This window comes from Xyrauchen texanus, chromosome 14 (assembly GCF_025860055.1).
Source record: "Xyrauchen texanus isolate HMW12.3.18 chromosome 14, RBS_HiC_50CHRs, whole genome shotgun sequence".
NCBI classification, from domain to species: domain Eukaryota; kingdom Metazoa; phylum Chordata; class Actinopteri; order Cypriniformes; family Catostomidae; genus Xyrauchen; species Xyrauchen texanus.
This window is the reverse complement of record NC_068289.1, coordinates 42,575,618-42,591,029: the sequence shown is the minus strand read 5'-3', so window position 1 is coordinate 42,591,029 and position 15,412 is coordinate 42,575,618. Positions and strand designations below refer to the sequence as shown.

The following is a 15,412-nucleotide window of genomic DNA, read 5'->3' as shown; positions in this document are numbered from 1 at the left end:
CCACTGTGAATAAGGTCTATGCAAGTCAACGGGGTCAAACACTTTTAAGCAAAAAAAAAGCAAATAAAGGCAGCGTAAAGATATGTATAATAATATGAAAAAGACATTTGGGCACTTCAGTAGTATCAGTTACTGTTGAACATATATGGGTGTGTGTCTGTGATGCCAGTGATCTGTCCAACCCCCATTGTATGACACATTCCTCCAAAGTGACATCCATCAGAAAATCCCTCACACACACACATTGGCCCTTCCATTGACACACTCTTCCCCCTCTTCTCTTACACACACTGCCCCATCCTTTCTCTTTTGTCCCGGTTAATCACAGCACCCTGCGGGGCCTTTTGTTCAAACTGGACACTAGAGAGAGGAATGCAGAACCACAATGCTCATTCTCTCCCAGAATTCCTCTGTGACTGCAATTCAAGCAGAAACTCTCAGACATGTTTTTTGGTGCTCTGGATGGGATTTAATGGTTAAATGGATTACGTGGGCCACACGTTTCTTAATTCCTTCTGAGTTTGGAGTAAGACATGGCCCTGGGGCAGGTCCGACTTCTCCTGCATCTTCAGTTATGGCTCACTGCAGTGTGTTTTTTCCCTACAGCTACCATGGTGAGGACCTGCAACTCTGACCAGTTCCGCTGTGATGATGGAAGGTGTATCGCCACATCCTGGATCTGCGATGGAGACAATGACTGTGGGGACATGAGCGATGAGGATGAGAGACACAATTGTGGTCAGTACTCTGTGTTTACAGTACATTTGGTTCAAATGATTGGTTTGGACCACAATTTAATTTGCCTCATCAACGCGAGTACCACCATGGGTACTAGCGGCAGCTGTTTACCACTGTAAAGGGGTGTTCACACTGACAGAGATTAAATCACTAGAGGTCAACAAGTTGCTGTATGGACCCTTTTAACAGACTGTGTTGATGCTTTTCTGCCTTATATAGTCATTTTATAACTTTTAATTTTTTTATTATTTAGTCTAAATGTAACTTTTTCATTTAAATAGACCCCCTAGTCTACACTGTTGCAATAGGGCTTTTGAGGGAGTGACAGTAAATTTGTCACCTTTCTTCTGGCTGTCGTCTCTTTTGGAAAGCTTTGGAAATGTAATAGTGGATTCTTTTCTTTTGCTGTTGGAGCAAATTGGAGCTCAAATAATATTTTGGTGAGTTCTCACATTTACTGTGATTGAAGTTTGCCCTGCTATAGTTTACTTCTTTGTTTCAAACATGAAAATGTGAAACAGGTACATTGTTGGTTGCAGGGTTCCTTTTTACCAATTCATCTTTCCCTTTTCCTTGACTTTTCCAGTTGTTCGAGATTAATGGATAAGGATTTAGTTTTTTAAATAATTTTATAGAGTGGTCACAAAGAGCTAATTAAATATTTTTTAGCTGATCATAGCAAGAAAAATGTAAAATTAAAATTTTCCAAGACTTTTTTGAAATTGTTCATGAATTTGCATAGATTTGAAATCTGCTTAAAGTCACAGTAACACTACACTTTACACCAGAAACTTTGTGTTCCACTGTGTACAATAGTTCAAGTTTGGTGACCTCTGACCTGCAAACTCAATAACGAGAAGACGTGCGACCAATACAAAGAATACATATTTCAAAGCTGCATGTTTGTTTGTTTATTGTTGAAGGAAAGTAAAAAGATGGTACATTTTAACATTTTGAATATAATATGATTTTTTAATTTGTGAAATATTAAAGCACTATTACATGAGCAAGTGTGCTGTATGTCCAGCTCTCAGCACGGCTGTGATTTGGCCGTAGGTATAAGTTGTGTTGATAGATGGTCAATAAAGCACGACTGCAAGTTTGATAGTTTTTATAAAACAGTTCATTGAACAAGTAAATAAATAAGTAGGGAAAATTGAAGGACTGTCCACAAAAAAAAAAAAAAACTGTGTTCTGTGTGGAACTACTTTCTTACTCCACAGATTCAGTGTCAGCCATTGCTAGTTTGAAAGATGCGCCCAAGAATCTAATAATTCGAAAACCACACTTCAGAACTAGTTATGACAGCTTGGGCTGTTTCTAACAATTTATTGGGGAAACAAGGACGTGTGTGTGTGTGTGTTTGAGAGAGAGACTGAGCGTGTGATTAACTGCAGCTGTTAGTTTCACTCTATTCCTCTATAATGCAATAGTAATCCGCTCCGATTAGGAGTATTTCACTCATATATGACATTTGTTTTGTCAGAGAGAAAACATAGAGGATGACAGTTTCTTGTGAAACTCTTATTTTGACACCAACACAGAAAGTGTTTACATGTTCTCCCAACTTGTATCTGGTAGGCACCCTGAGTGTGTTTGATCCCTCACTCTGTTGCAACTCTCAGTTGTGATTGGCAGTAATGCTGAAGCTGTTAGTTTAACTCTGTTTCTCAGCTATAGTATAATAGTATGCGATGCACCCATCATGCATAGTGCCCACTGTACAAGCCTCTGGAAACAGTGTTATGATCTGTGGTTGTTTCATTATGTGGCCATAAAATGATGTCAGCTGACTATCTGAATGTACTGAATGACCAGGTTATCCCATCAATGGATTTTTTTCTTCCCTGATGGCATGGGCCTATTCAGGATGATAATGCCAAGATTCATCAGGCATAAATTGTGATAGTGTGGTTCAAGGAGCATGAGGAATCATTTTCACACATGAACTGGCCACCACAATGTCCTGACCTTAACCCTAGTAATCCGAGCAATCATGGAGTAAGTGACAATTACAGATTACATCTACAGTTTGTCAACGTCAGCTCAACTCACTCATAGCACACACCAGACAGTCTTTTGTTGCCACCTGCTGGCTCAAATCTTGTAATTCACTCATCTAGTACTCATCTATACACGTTTGGAACACCACAAACACAAGCGTAGATGGTGTGAGCTATCAGCTCTCTTGGAACGCCTCTCGTACAATCACATTCGAGGACCGGAACTAACTGTTGTATCCTATTTATTATAACCATTATTAAAACCAGAAACCCCTGAGCAGGACACCTTATCCTGTCCTTTGTGGTTCGCTGTCCTTTTCTGCATATTGCAGTGCCGTTTTGTGCTCCGTTCTGCAATTATCGCGGCTCATTTGGCACTTTTCGCGGTCGACCCACCAGCCCACTCGGTTCTCCTGCTGGCCAGTCCACCCCTGATTGGTCCCAAAGTGCGTCGGTCCACAGGGAAAATGTCCGATATGCTAGATTGCCTGTCAAGCCCTGACTGTAAGTGTCACCAGGAGCATGCGAAGACATCATCAATTGGAGTCTGACTGGATTGCGTTCATAACAATTGCATACCAGTTTTCGTGTGAAGCATTCCCCAGACCACTCTTTAACGCATACACTTGTTCGTTGTTCTTGTGAACATCTGAGTTTTGAGTCCTTTTCTCCTCTCTCCCCTCCCTCAGTTTGGAAGTGAAGTAGGGTGCTCAGGGTTGAGTAAGGGAGGGTCAATAGCTCTTGTCCGAGGGCTAGAAACTTTGTGCAAGGAGTCTGCATTCCTAATTTCTCCTGCCTCACTCACTGCTTTGTGGGTGTTTTTAGATGGCTGACTTGCACTGAATCAGCTCTCTTAAAATGTCTCTATTCTCTGCTTTTACCAACAGTAAGGAAGTAGTCAGCCAAGAGGAACGTTTTGCACTTTTATAGCTCATGAGACTTAAAGTTCTCAGCTATGTTTCATTGAAGTATCAACTTCAGTGGATATATTTCTCCTAAAATTCCTTAGGGGAAATAAAAATAGACACAAATGTTGTTGACATACAGTAAGAGTATATGGCTGTAAAATGAATGTGGATAGAATAGCTCAGATTATTTGGGATTTGGAAGAATACTTAAGAGCCTATGATTGAATCATTATTGCAGTGATTAATATGTTTCAGTTGGCAACAATTCTATTAACCCTAACTGATGCAGTGTGTCGCATCTTACTTCTTAAACAACCATGTTGGAAGACGTATCCTGTTTTCGTGGAAAAGATGTTACTGTGTTTCAGAAGGGGCAAATTATTGGCCTGCATCAAGCAAAGAAAACAACTAAGAAGATTGCTGAAATCACTGGAATTTGGTTAAGAACTGTCCAATGCCTTATTAAAACCTGGAAGGATAGTGGTGAACCATCAGCTTCGCGGAAGAAATGTGGTCGGAAAAAATCTTGAATGATTGTGATCGGAGAACACTAAAACGCTTTGTGAAGTCACATCGTAAAAAATCGATAGTAGAACTCACAGCTTAATAGAGCATTTCCACATGCACAATGCGACGAGAACTTACTGGATGGGGCTAAAAAGCTGCGCGGCCTCAAGAAGCCACTTGTTAGTGAGGCTAATCGGAAAACAATTACTTCAATTTGCTAGGGAGTGTAAAGATTGGACTGTGGAGCAATGGAGAAATGTCATGTGATCTGATGAGTCCAGATTTACCCTATTCAAAAGCGATGTGTGCATCAGGGTGAGAAAGGAAGAGCATGAAGCGATGCACCCATCATGCATAGTGCTTACTGTAAAAGCAACTGGAGGCAGTGTTATGATCTGGGGTTGTTTCAGTTGGTCAGGTCTTGGCTCAGCAACATTATGCATCATTAAAAGGAAGTCAGCTGACTACCTGAATATACTGAATGACAAGGTTATCCCATCAATGGATTTTTTCTTCCCCAACGGCATGGGCATATTCCAGGATGACAATGCCATGAGTCATCGGGCTCAAATTGTGAAAGAGTGGTTCAGGGAGCTTGAGGAATAATTTTCACACATGAATTGGCCACCACAGAGTCCTGACCTTAACCCCATTGAAAATCTTTGGGATGTGCTGGAGAAGAATTTACGGAGTGGTTCGACTCTCCCATCATCGACACAAGACCTCGGCCAAAAATTAATGGAACGAAAATAAATGTTGTGACGTGCATAAGGTTGTCGAAACAATGCCACAACGAATGTGCACCGTAATCAAAGCTAAAGGCAGCCCAACTAAATATTAGAGTATGCAAAAATTTTTTTTGGCTAGGCAGTGTATGTTCATATTGAGAACTCTTAACTTTTATCTTGGTAAATCTGAGCACAGTTTGAAACTTTGAGATCACTTTTGAAACTATTGATTCCAATAGAGTTTAATGTCGCAATACTTAGCCATTATATAAATAGCACTCACAAATATTGGGGTAAAATAATACATTTTTAATTAAATTGAAAATTTTGGCATTGAATGAAATTAGTCTATTCATTGTCGACATGGAGAGTTTCCGCTAAGAGATTTTTGTGCCGGCCAACATGTCCTGGAATTATACATTTTACTGGACAAATTGTAAAAAAATCTGTGTGGCAGCGGGGGCATCCATCGAGAGAGAGAGCGGTAAGGGTGCATACACCTGAGCCAAATTATGGTTAATACCTGTCTCTAATTGTAATGAGATTGGGGAGAGCGGCATAAAAGGACCATGTCAGCGCCAGATAGAGAGAGAAGATGAGTTATTGTGAAGCTGTAAACCAGAGAAGTGGTCAATTAAAAGTTCCCTATCTGTGTTTGAAGAATCCAGGCTTCACACTAACTCAACAGCTTCATAGTAAGTCTCTCGACCCAGTCTCTCTCTCTTTCCCGACGGATGCTCGACCATGCCCCAAAAAACAATTGTTTGTGATTATATCATTGAAGGCAGCAACTTATTCTGCCTACTTGCTGCCAACATTTTAGAACTGCCTTCGTGTCTATAATGCCTTAAAATGCAGGGTTTTTCTGCATTTAAATTTTTCGGTGGCTGCCCAAGCAAAAGTTCAGGCAATTTCTTCTGATATGTCAAGCCAGTCAGCTCACATGGTGTAAACTGATTTGTCTTTGACATATAATCGGGTAACCAATCAACTTGTATACCTTCTCTTTGACTAACATTTAAATTTGCTCAGTTTGCAAGCCAGTTTCACTGCAGAGGCTGCAAGAGCTTTCTCTAAAACCCTCCTCCTTCCCAGCTTCACTTGTCTAGATCTGTTACGTGGGGATTGCATTTATGTCTAATTGTGCTGCAGCGTGTCATACATGTCATTCATAATTGTGCAGCTAATCCTAAATTAATAGGACTTAAATCCTATCAATATGTCATGCCCACATCAACATGCATAACTATTTAATTGCAATAATGGATGATAAAACAACTTAGAGTGTATGGGCCGTGTACGTCAGCCACCACAAAGACCATTTTTGACCCATGGAAAACCCTGAAATGTTATCTTGCTAGACAGCTCATTAGGTTTTTGTAAACAGTTGCCAAGCATTTAGTTTTCATATATTACATACAGTAGGTTCTAACATAAATCTTGTAATTGTGGCCTTCCTTCTGTTTTGTCCACAGCTAACCGCACCTGCTCTCCTCAGGAGTTCACCTGTATCAATAACAGGCCTCCTCAGAGGAAGTGTATCCCACAGGACTGGGTGTGTGATGGAGATGCAGACTGTTCAGATGCATACGATGAGCATCAGAACTGCACTCGCAGATCCTGCTCTGCCAACGAGTTCGCCTGCAACAACGGCCTCTGCATCCGCAGCTCCTACAGGTTAGGATTGCTTTTGAAGCAAATTGAGGGGAAAAACTTAAAAAGGCTAATTCACAGGGGGCCTGGGTACCTCAGCAAGTATTGACGCTGACTACCACCCCTGGAGTCATAAGTTCAAATCCAGGGCGGGCTGAGTGACTCCAGCCAGGTCTCCTAAGCAACCAAATTGGCCTGGTTGCTAGGGAGGGTAGAGTCACATGGGGTAACTTCATCTTGGTCGCGATTAGGGGTTCTCGCTCTCAATGGGGAATGTGGTAAGTCGTGCGTGGATCGTGGAGAGTAGCATGAGCCTCCACATGCTGGGAATCTCTGTGGTGTCATGCACAACGAGCCACATGATAAGAAGCGGAGGCAACTGAGACTTGTCCTCCTCAACCCGGATAGAGTTGAGTAACTGTGCCACCATGAGGACCTACTAAGAAAATAAAAAAATTTAATAAAAATGGCTAATTTACTTATTCTGTTCCTAACCAATTTGACTCTTCTTTTGTCCCATAATTCCTTGCTGTGCGTATCATCTCTGGTAGGTGTGACCGTCGCAATGATTGCGGCGACAGCAGCGATGAGCAGGGCTGCACCTATCAGCCATGTCAACAACACCAGTTCACATGTCAGAATGGCCGCTGTATCTCGCATGATCTCGTGTGTGACCGGGATAATGACTGCGGGGATGAATCTGATGAGCTGGAACACCTGTGCCGGACCCTAGCCCCTACCTGCCCATCTGTTAACTTTAGGTGTGACAACGGAAACTGCATACTGCTCAGCAAGATTTGTGATAGGAGCGATGATTGCAATGACAACAGTGACGAGAAAGGCTGTGGTAAGCACTGAAAAAATGCCTACCCCTCAAAAATATGCATTGGCCCATTACAGTCTTGCTCTCATTTTGTGGCTAACCATTGGTCTTAAAATTCTATAATTTGAATTGAATTTGAATTGTGGTAGCGAACAAGATGTAGAATTGTAATTTCAATTTAAAGGTGCACAGGTTATTTTTTCCTCATTAAAATGTTTTCCTTTCATTTATGGGCAGTGAACACTTTCCCAGAGTGCTAAAATTTATTGAATACTGTAGGTTAAAATGTTTAAGTATTTTTGTAATTTTAGGTTGGGGAAGCGAACCCCTGACCTTGGCATTGCTAGTGCCATGCTCCACCAGTTGAACTATAGGAACCCCAGACAAAAATACTATGTGAGAATTATATTTTGCAGTGTTGCACTTATGATGCAAAGTCTTAATCAATGTCTGTTTTACTGCTGTAACTTTTTCCAGGCATCAATGAATGCACAGACCCATCCATGCACCATTGTGACCACAACTGTACCGACACACCAACCAGCTTCATCTGCACCTGTCGCCATGGTTACCGCCTCATGTCCGACAACAAAACTTGTGACGACGTAGATGAGTGTTCCGTCACACCCAACGTGTGTAGCCAGGTGTGTGAAAACACCATGGGTTCATATGTATGCAAGTGCGCACCGGGCTTCCTGCGTGAACCTGACGGCCGCAGCTGCAGGCAAAACAGCAACATCACTCCATACTTGATCTTCAGCAATCGCTACTACCTGCGAAATCTTTCAACGGATGGCGAGGCCTATTCGCTCATCCTGCAAGGCCTTACCAGTGTGGTAGCTCTAGACTTTGACCGGGTGGAGAAACGCTTGTACTGGATCGATGTGAGCAGGAGAATGGTAGAACGGATGTTTTTCAACGGGACGGGTCGAGAGGTGGTGGTGAACGGGGTTTTGCATGGGGAAGGACTGGCGGTTGACTGGGTCGGGAGGAAGCTATATTGGGTTGACAGTTTTCTCGACTGCATGAAAGTTTCGGAGCTGGACGGGCGCTTTGTGAGGAAGTTAGCAGAACACTGTGTGGATGCAAACAACTCGTACTGCTTTGAGAATCCTAGAGCCATCGTGGTGCATCCAAAGTTTGGGTGAGTGTATCATGATTGGAGGTAATTTTCAAGACCATATTACCACAAATAAATAAAATCAATAGCCATGTACCGTACTCACTACAAAGTAGAGGTTGACCAATATATCGATCTTTTGATTTATTGGTGCCGATATTGCTTTTTGGAACTATCGGTCAATGGAAAGCTGCAAAGATCAATGGCGATAGTTACAGATGTTTTTATTTTTTTTATTCCTCAGTGGCCGTTGCTGGAGGTTTCTACAGTTAGAGCAGCTTGGTTCAACAATATAATAAAAATCGGCTGATTAATAGTTTTCTTTTCCACCACCTTTGTTATCGGTATCGGCCAAAATCCACTATCGGTCAACTTCTAAAAGTCTTGGTAGTGACAAATGCATTTAAGGACAGGAGTGAATACCCTAAATCAGAGGTTCTCATCTGGCGAGTCGCAACCCAAACATTCACTGCCAAAAACATATTCCAGTAAAAATATGTAAGCATCCTTAAAACAAGATAAAGTTACTTGAAGCATTATTGGGTAACATAATAAGATTTGTTTTCAGAGAATATACAGTATCTTGAACTGGTTATTTTTCGTACCCACTAGTTTATTCTTGTTTTAAGGATAAATGTAACTAAATGTATTTTTATGCTTAAACAAGAGGAAACTATTTGCCACTGGTGTAAATAACAAAACTATGTCTGAAAATAAGTATTATGCAGTTTTGCTTCTCAAGTAAATGTATCTTGTTTTTTTTCTTATTGACACCTCTACTGGAAAACACCACAAAAATACTGATTGAGAAAATTACTTTTTACAGTGCAGTTTTCAACCTGTGGGTTGAGACCCAAAAAATGTGTTCTTTCACGATAAAACAGTGAGAAAAGAAAGATAAATGCAAATAGTGAAATATAACTAACCATATATAATAATGCATAGTTTGGGAAGCAAAAATAAGGCTTATACACTTTTAAAAGGTAAGAGATAATGCTTCCCATATCTTTTTGTTGATTTCATTCAACAAATTCATCAGTCAGAATTTTTTCTGCCTTTTCTAATCAGATATAATCTTTTATGCAGATATGTGTACTGGACAGACTGGGGAGACAAAGCATTCATTGGACGTGTTGGTATGGATGGAAATAACAAGTCGGCCGTCATCACAACTAAGATTGAGTGGCCCAATGGTCTCACCATAGACTACACCAATGACAAACTGTACTGGTCTGATGCTCACCTGAATTACATTGAGTAAGACTTTATCTTATTTATATTCTGTTCATCACAGTGTATTAGGCAGCTGCTTATAATACTGGCTCTAAGACTCAAATTAGAAGGATGGTAATACATTTTCCAAATCAAGATCTGTCCCAAAACGTTTTGAATTGCATGTACATAGACTGCATCCTAACTCCTATGGAATAAGTGACCCATTTGGAAATGCCATACGAATAGTTTACAGGAGACTCGACTCACAGTTGATTTCTATTTTATGTTAACATGTTGCTAAGATACTTTTATAAGCATAAATATACATTCTGTAGGTAAAATAGTTCTTCATTTGATTGATCTTTTTTTTGTTAATACAACAGTATTGATTGCATTTAATTTAGTCAACTTTCTGGGATTTTATTCTCTGTGAAGGATATTTGCATTGCTGCCTAACACCCTGTCTACACTCGGCACGTCCATTGACATAACGCAACACCTTGAGATTGTCTACACTGGACGCACCTATGAAGGTTCTAACTGTTTATTTGTGTTGTTGGCAGTAGTAGCGGCAGCGCGTGCAGCACAAAATGGAGCTGGACACCTGTTTAATGTCTGCGCGAACCTAGCATTATAATGGGTTCTATTGCCTTTTTCGGCACGCGGGCCGCAGTGTAGATAGGGTGTAAGGGGCTGTTCACACCGAAAAATGTTGGTGTCCACCTTTGCTGTTTTTCAATTGTTTTTCTTTGTAAAGTATTGTGCGACAGATGTCTTTGACCATTACGCCATGTCTCTATATTTTTTGAGCATCTCATGCCAGCGAAGAACTTCAACCTTTAAAAACTAATCTCACAGCAGTTTTGGGAATGAACGACCCCTTCAAATTTGCCCAAAACTAAAGTTGCTGCCTACCTTTTGGAACTTCCTTCAGGTCAGGAAAGTGCCTGTAAAAACATTTCCTCAAACTGTATTTTGTCTTTCCTGAAACAATATCTAAAAATCCTTCATTCAAGTTACAGTTACCTGAGAAGCAAAATTGCCCAAGATATTAAGGCTTGTTTTCAGAGAATAAACTGTGAATTAAGTAGCCGATTGGCAAGTACTTTTTCTTGTTTTAAGCATAAATCTGGCTAAATTTAGTGAGGTTAATGCTAAAAATTGGTCCCAGTTGTGTGCTGATCATAAAGTTTCTATACTAATGATATTAAAATGATTCCGTCTCTGCAGATTCTCTGACCTGGATGGGCACCACAGACACAATGTGTACGATGGCATCTTGCCACATCCATTTGCGATCACAGTGTTCGAGGAAAGTGTTTATTGGACGGACTGGAACACTCGCACGGTAGAGAAGGGTAACAAATACAACGGCTCCGGACGGCAAGCGCTCGTCAACACCACCCACCGACCATTTGACATTCATGTGTGCCATCCATACCGCCAGCCTATCGGTGAGCCCAGGACAGCGTAACCTCAGTGGGATCTTAAGCGTCCCTCTTCAATTACAGTCATTATCTGGCATTAGATCGTTATCACTTCCTTCAAACATCCTGAAAGGCACTTTAGGGTCTCTGCCAATATTTACACAGTCCCAAACAATGCCGTGACTCTTCACTCGTCTGTCCTTCCTCTGAGACAGGAAAGACTAAACTTTTTATCATTGCTCTAACTGGCAGTACAGGTAGTTTAAACTCTTTATCTGCTTTAGAAAGAAGAGCTACACCTACATGGTGTGGGGCCACATCCTGGTTACTTGTAAGATGATATAGTCTAACTCAGTGGTTTTCAAGTGGTAGTTTGCAGGTCTGCCAATGCCAAATGCAAATGATAAAATGAAACTGACCACACAAGTGTATATTTAGTGTAGCGAATGGCTTATTTACTTTTGAAAGTATGCATCCCATGTTTTTGTTGATGTTAACGCTGTGCAAACAATAAAACTCTACAGTATTTTGGCACAAATTCAGACAAATTAAGCAAATGCTAATATCGTGGCATGACATAATTGAAAACCATGTACAGAAATATTCAAGGTAAAAGAACACAACCCAGACTACATTAACTCTTTCCCCGCCAAACACGGAATTTTCCGGGTTTTATGAAAAAACGCTTCCCCGCCAAACACAGAATTTTCCGGGTATCCGTGTTTTAGGTGGTATACGGTAAGGAAGACCCGCGCGCATGTTTTGAAAGAGTACGCAACTCTTTGATCAAAGAAACAGACTGCGATCGTCTCAAACGTGAAGTGGAACACCATACTAATACTAAAGCACTTGTTTGATAAAAATGCCTTTTTCTCAGCTTTTTGTCCGAAATGTTGTTTTTGACAAAACCTACCTCTGTTCAAGTGGCAATAAAAAAAGAACATATGAAGATAAAATAAAATCGGTTTTTTTGCCTAAAAGCAGAGGCTCAGATCTTTATTTTGATATATAGCATCTTCATATATTCATGGAAGAAAATATTCTGTGGGCCATTAAAGTTTAGCGAAAATCGTCAAAAACCCTGGCGGTGGCTGGCAACTTTTTTAAAAATGCTGGCGGGGAAAGAGTTAAATATGGTTTTATTTCACAGTAAGAAATATACTTCATTGACACTTATGTACACAGGAGGTTAAACTAAATACAGAAATTAGACCGAAATATAAAGATTAAATTATACAGTACCCTTGTCGATAAATACTGTATACACAGTACAAAATATACAAGATGCATAATATATTTTGACAGTAAATAATGATAAAGATGATCTGTGCTTACCACAATGTATTTTGTGCAGTGTAGCCTATTATTGGCTCCCGAGAGCATGAAAAGCAATCTAAAATCATTTAGAAACCAAACACTCAAATTATAAAAAACTATTTAAAACTATAAAATCAATTGTACCTCTACTAGAGCTTTTAAGCTACATCCACCATTTTGGCACAGACCTTCAGACTGTTCTGATTTACTGTATGTCTTTTCTAATGAACAGAATTACCGTTTTTGCACAGCGGATGATTGAACGTTTGAAAAATCTAGTCAAACAATCCAAATGTAAACAAAACCACACAAGGCTTTTAATCCGATTAAGGGTGCATCTCAATCAATTCCCTAATTCAGTAATCAGGGCACTGATCAGTGAGTCGGCCATTTTTAGGGCTGTTTCATTCGCAAAATAGTTCCAGTACACTCCCTAAAAAATTCCACAATGCACCGTTAAAACCAGGGTTCAGTGATGGTGCAGATTATTAACAGCTGCGCTTGAATTCGCAAGCCCGTTAACGTGTCGCAGGTGATTGAGTCATAAGTGTCCCAATGTTCAGTGGTTCAGTACCCTTACCAGTGCCCGAATTCGTGTTCACGATATACTGATTCACGTCATGGAGAGCAGTCTAGCAATCTAGCTAGCTACCTAGCTATCTAAAGTATCTATCTAAATAAATAGCTAGCTAGCTATCGACAATATCTAGCTAGCTTGCTAGTGAGCTATCTACAGTATCAATCTAGCTTGCTATAGTATCTATTTATCTTGCTAGCTATCTACAGTATCTAGCTATCTACAGTATCTATCTAGCTGCCTTTTTTAAAACTTCCAGGCCAGGCTTTGTCTAGCCATCATAGTTTGTCTTGAAAAACTTTACCTATCTAGTTTTACTGGGTTTATATTAACAATGCTGGTACTGTGCTGGGTCACCAATTGATGTCTAATGTAGAATTTGGGCCCTGAAGCAAAACAAGTTTATTACCACTTATTTAACCTGCCTTGTGTGTTTCTCCTGTAGTGACAAATCCCTGTGCGGTCAATAACGGAGGCTGTTCTCACCTGTGTCTCCTGCGAGCTGGGGGTCAAGGGTACACCTGCGAGTGTCCTGACCACTTCCTAACCGTCCAGATAGGGGGCGTGGCCCGCTGTCTGCCCATGTGTTCCAGTACGCAGTACAGATGTGCAGATAACGAACGGTTAGTGTCTTCATGTTATTTTTAAGTCCATTATAATATCTAAAAAGTAGAGCTGTTGATTTAACGCTTTCATTCAGTGCGATTAATTTGCTTAAAAATAACACATTAAAAAATGTTTACGCAATGAATCGCAATGCCCCAGGGCCGTAATATGGAAGATTCCTGAGAAATGCAAGGTTGTAGTACCACCTGTTTACTCCAGAGGGCAGTAAGTGAAACTTCAGCAATGTATGGCAACGTGCAGTTTATACAGTGAACAAAACAACCCTTCAGCAGCAACAACACAAACATTCCTTACGTTCTTGCGTTCAAAACACTTGATGGAGCACAAATTCGAACTAAGGGATCTCAAGATGTGTTCTAAGTATTAAACTATATTTAACTTGGCACAGTGACCTAAAAATGTTATGTTTATGATGCAACGCCCCGAGACGCTCCACAAGCATGTCTGACGCAGGTGTACATTGATGGGTCCTTAAACAAGCCCTCATAATAAATCTTGAACTGATTGACAAATTCACTTACAAAATGGATTGCTGTGAACTGTATGCCAATGATTGACTTATGATCAATAATAAGGTAGTAAACAATACATTGTATTCTAAAGCCGCTTTTTGTATTGTCTTATCAATGATTAACTCTTCTACCACAAGAATGCAATGCACTTTAATTATCTAAATACTTTTTATTATATATATATATATATATATATATATTCCTATTTAAAGATAACTATGTATAATTATTTCATCATTATATATTGAATTATTGTAATATGAGGCATAAAATGCTCTCTGACAGCAAATGCAACAAGTTTGCATCTTTTTTCATGAAGAAGATAAATGTTATTAGAATGGCGATAAGCTTGTCCTCATGTTGCACTGAGGTCAGACTGCACCTACCACAAAAACTTCAGAAATGAGTCACTATGTCTGATTTTGAGGAAATTGATGGCAAAACCCTGGAAGAAATAGCACAGCATCTTAAAACGTCAACCCGCTGTCTTGACGCACTCCCCACATCATTTTTCAAAAATGTGTTTAACTGTCTGGAAAAAGATCTGTTAGAAATAGTAAATGCATCACTCATTTCAGGCACATTTCCAAAGTCCCTGAAAACTGCAGTTGTCAAGCCCCATCTTAAAAAGAGCTATCTAGATAACTCTATATTAAACAACTACAGACCAATTTCAAATCTTCCTTTTATAGACAAAATCATTGGAAAGCTTGTTTTCAATCAGCTGAACAAATTCTTAATCTCGAATGGCTACTCTGACAATTTACAGTCTGGAATCCGACCGCATCAAAGCACAGAGATGGCACTCATAAAGATCCTTAATGATCCTTTAAGTCCCTTACAGCCTCAATTTCATTTGTGTCAAAATTCAATATGTCACTATTCTGAGTAAGGTCCACAAGATAGCGATACCGCCACATCTGTGTGACTGTCTCTACGTTTCACTCCTCAAAGTTGTATCCCTATCTGGTGGAAGTGTGACGGGCAACGAGACTGCAGAGACGGCTCGGATGAACCTTTAACGTGTCCTGTCCGACACTGCAGACTGGGACAGTTTCAGTGTAAGGATGGGAACTGCACCAGCCCACACTTCCTGTGTAACTCTAATCAGGACTGTCCTGATGGATCTGATGAAGACACGGTGTTGTGTGGTATGTATGGAACTAATTCAAGGAATATTCTGGATTCAAGTTAAACTCAGTCAACAGCATTTGCAGTTATGGCACTTAAAATGGAAGTCAATGGGGCCAGTCCATA

The 15,412-nt window shown here is 40.2% G+C and overlaps 1 protein-coding gene across 1 annotated transcript in view; it reads left to right on the top strand.

The window, feature by feature from the left end:
- Window positions 1–15,412, top strand: part of lrp2a (low density lipoprotein receptor-related protein 2a) — a 125,682-nt gene that overhangs the window by 82,109 nt on the left and 28,161 nt on the right. Inside the window, exons 47-54 of the mRNA XM_052142456.1 lie at window positions 607–738; window positions 6,360–6,561; window positions 7,089–7,384; window positions 7,838–8,504; window positions 9,567–9,737; window positions 10,926–11,149; window positions 13,462–13,639; window positions 15,110–15,306. Coding sequence (XP_051998416.1) covers window positions 607–738; window positions 6,360–6,561; window positions 7,089–7,384; window positions 7,838–8,504; window positions 9,567–9,737; window positions 10,926–11,149; window positions 13,462–13,639; window positions 15,110–15,306 — 2,067 coding nt within the window. The remainder of the gene's footprint in view (window positions 1–606; window positions 739–6,359; window positions 6,562–7,088; window positions 7,385–7,837; window positions 8,505–9,566; window positions 9,738–10,925; window positions 11,150–13,461; window positions 13,640–15,109; window positions 15,307–15,412) is intronic.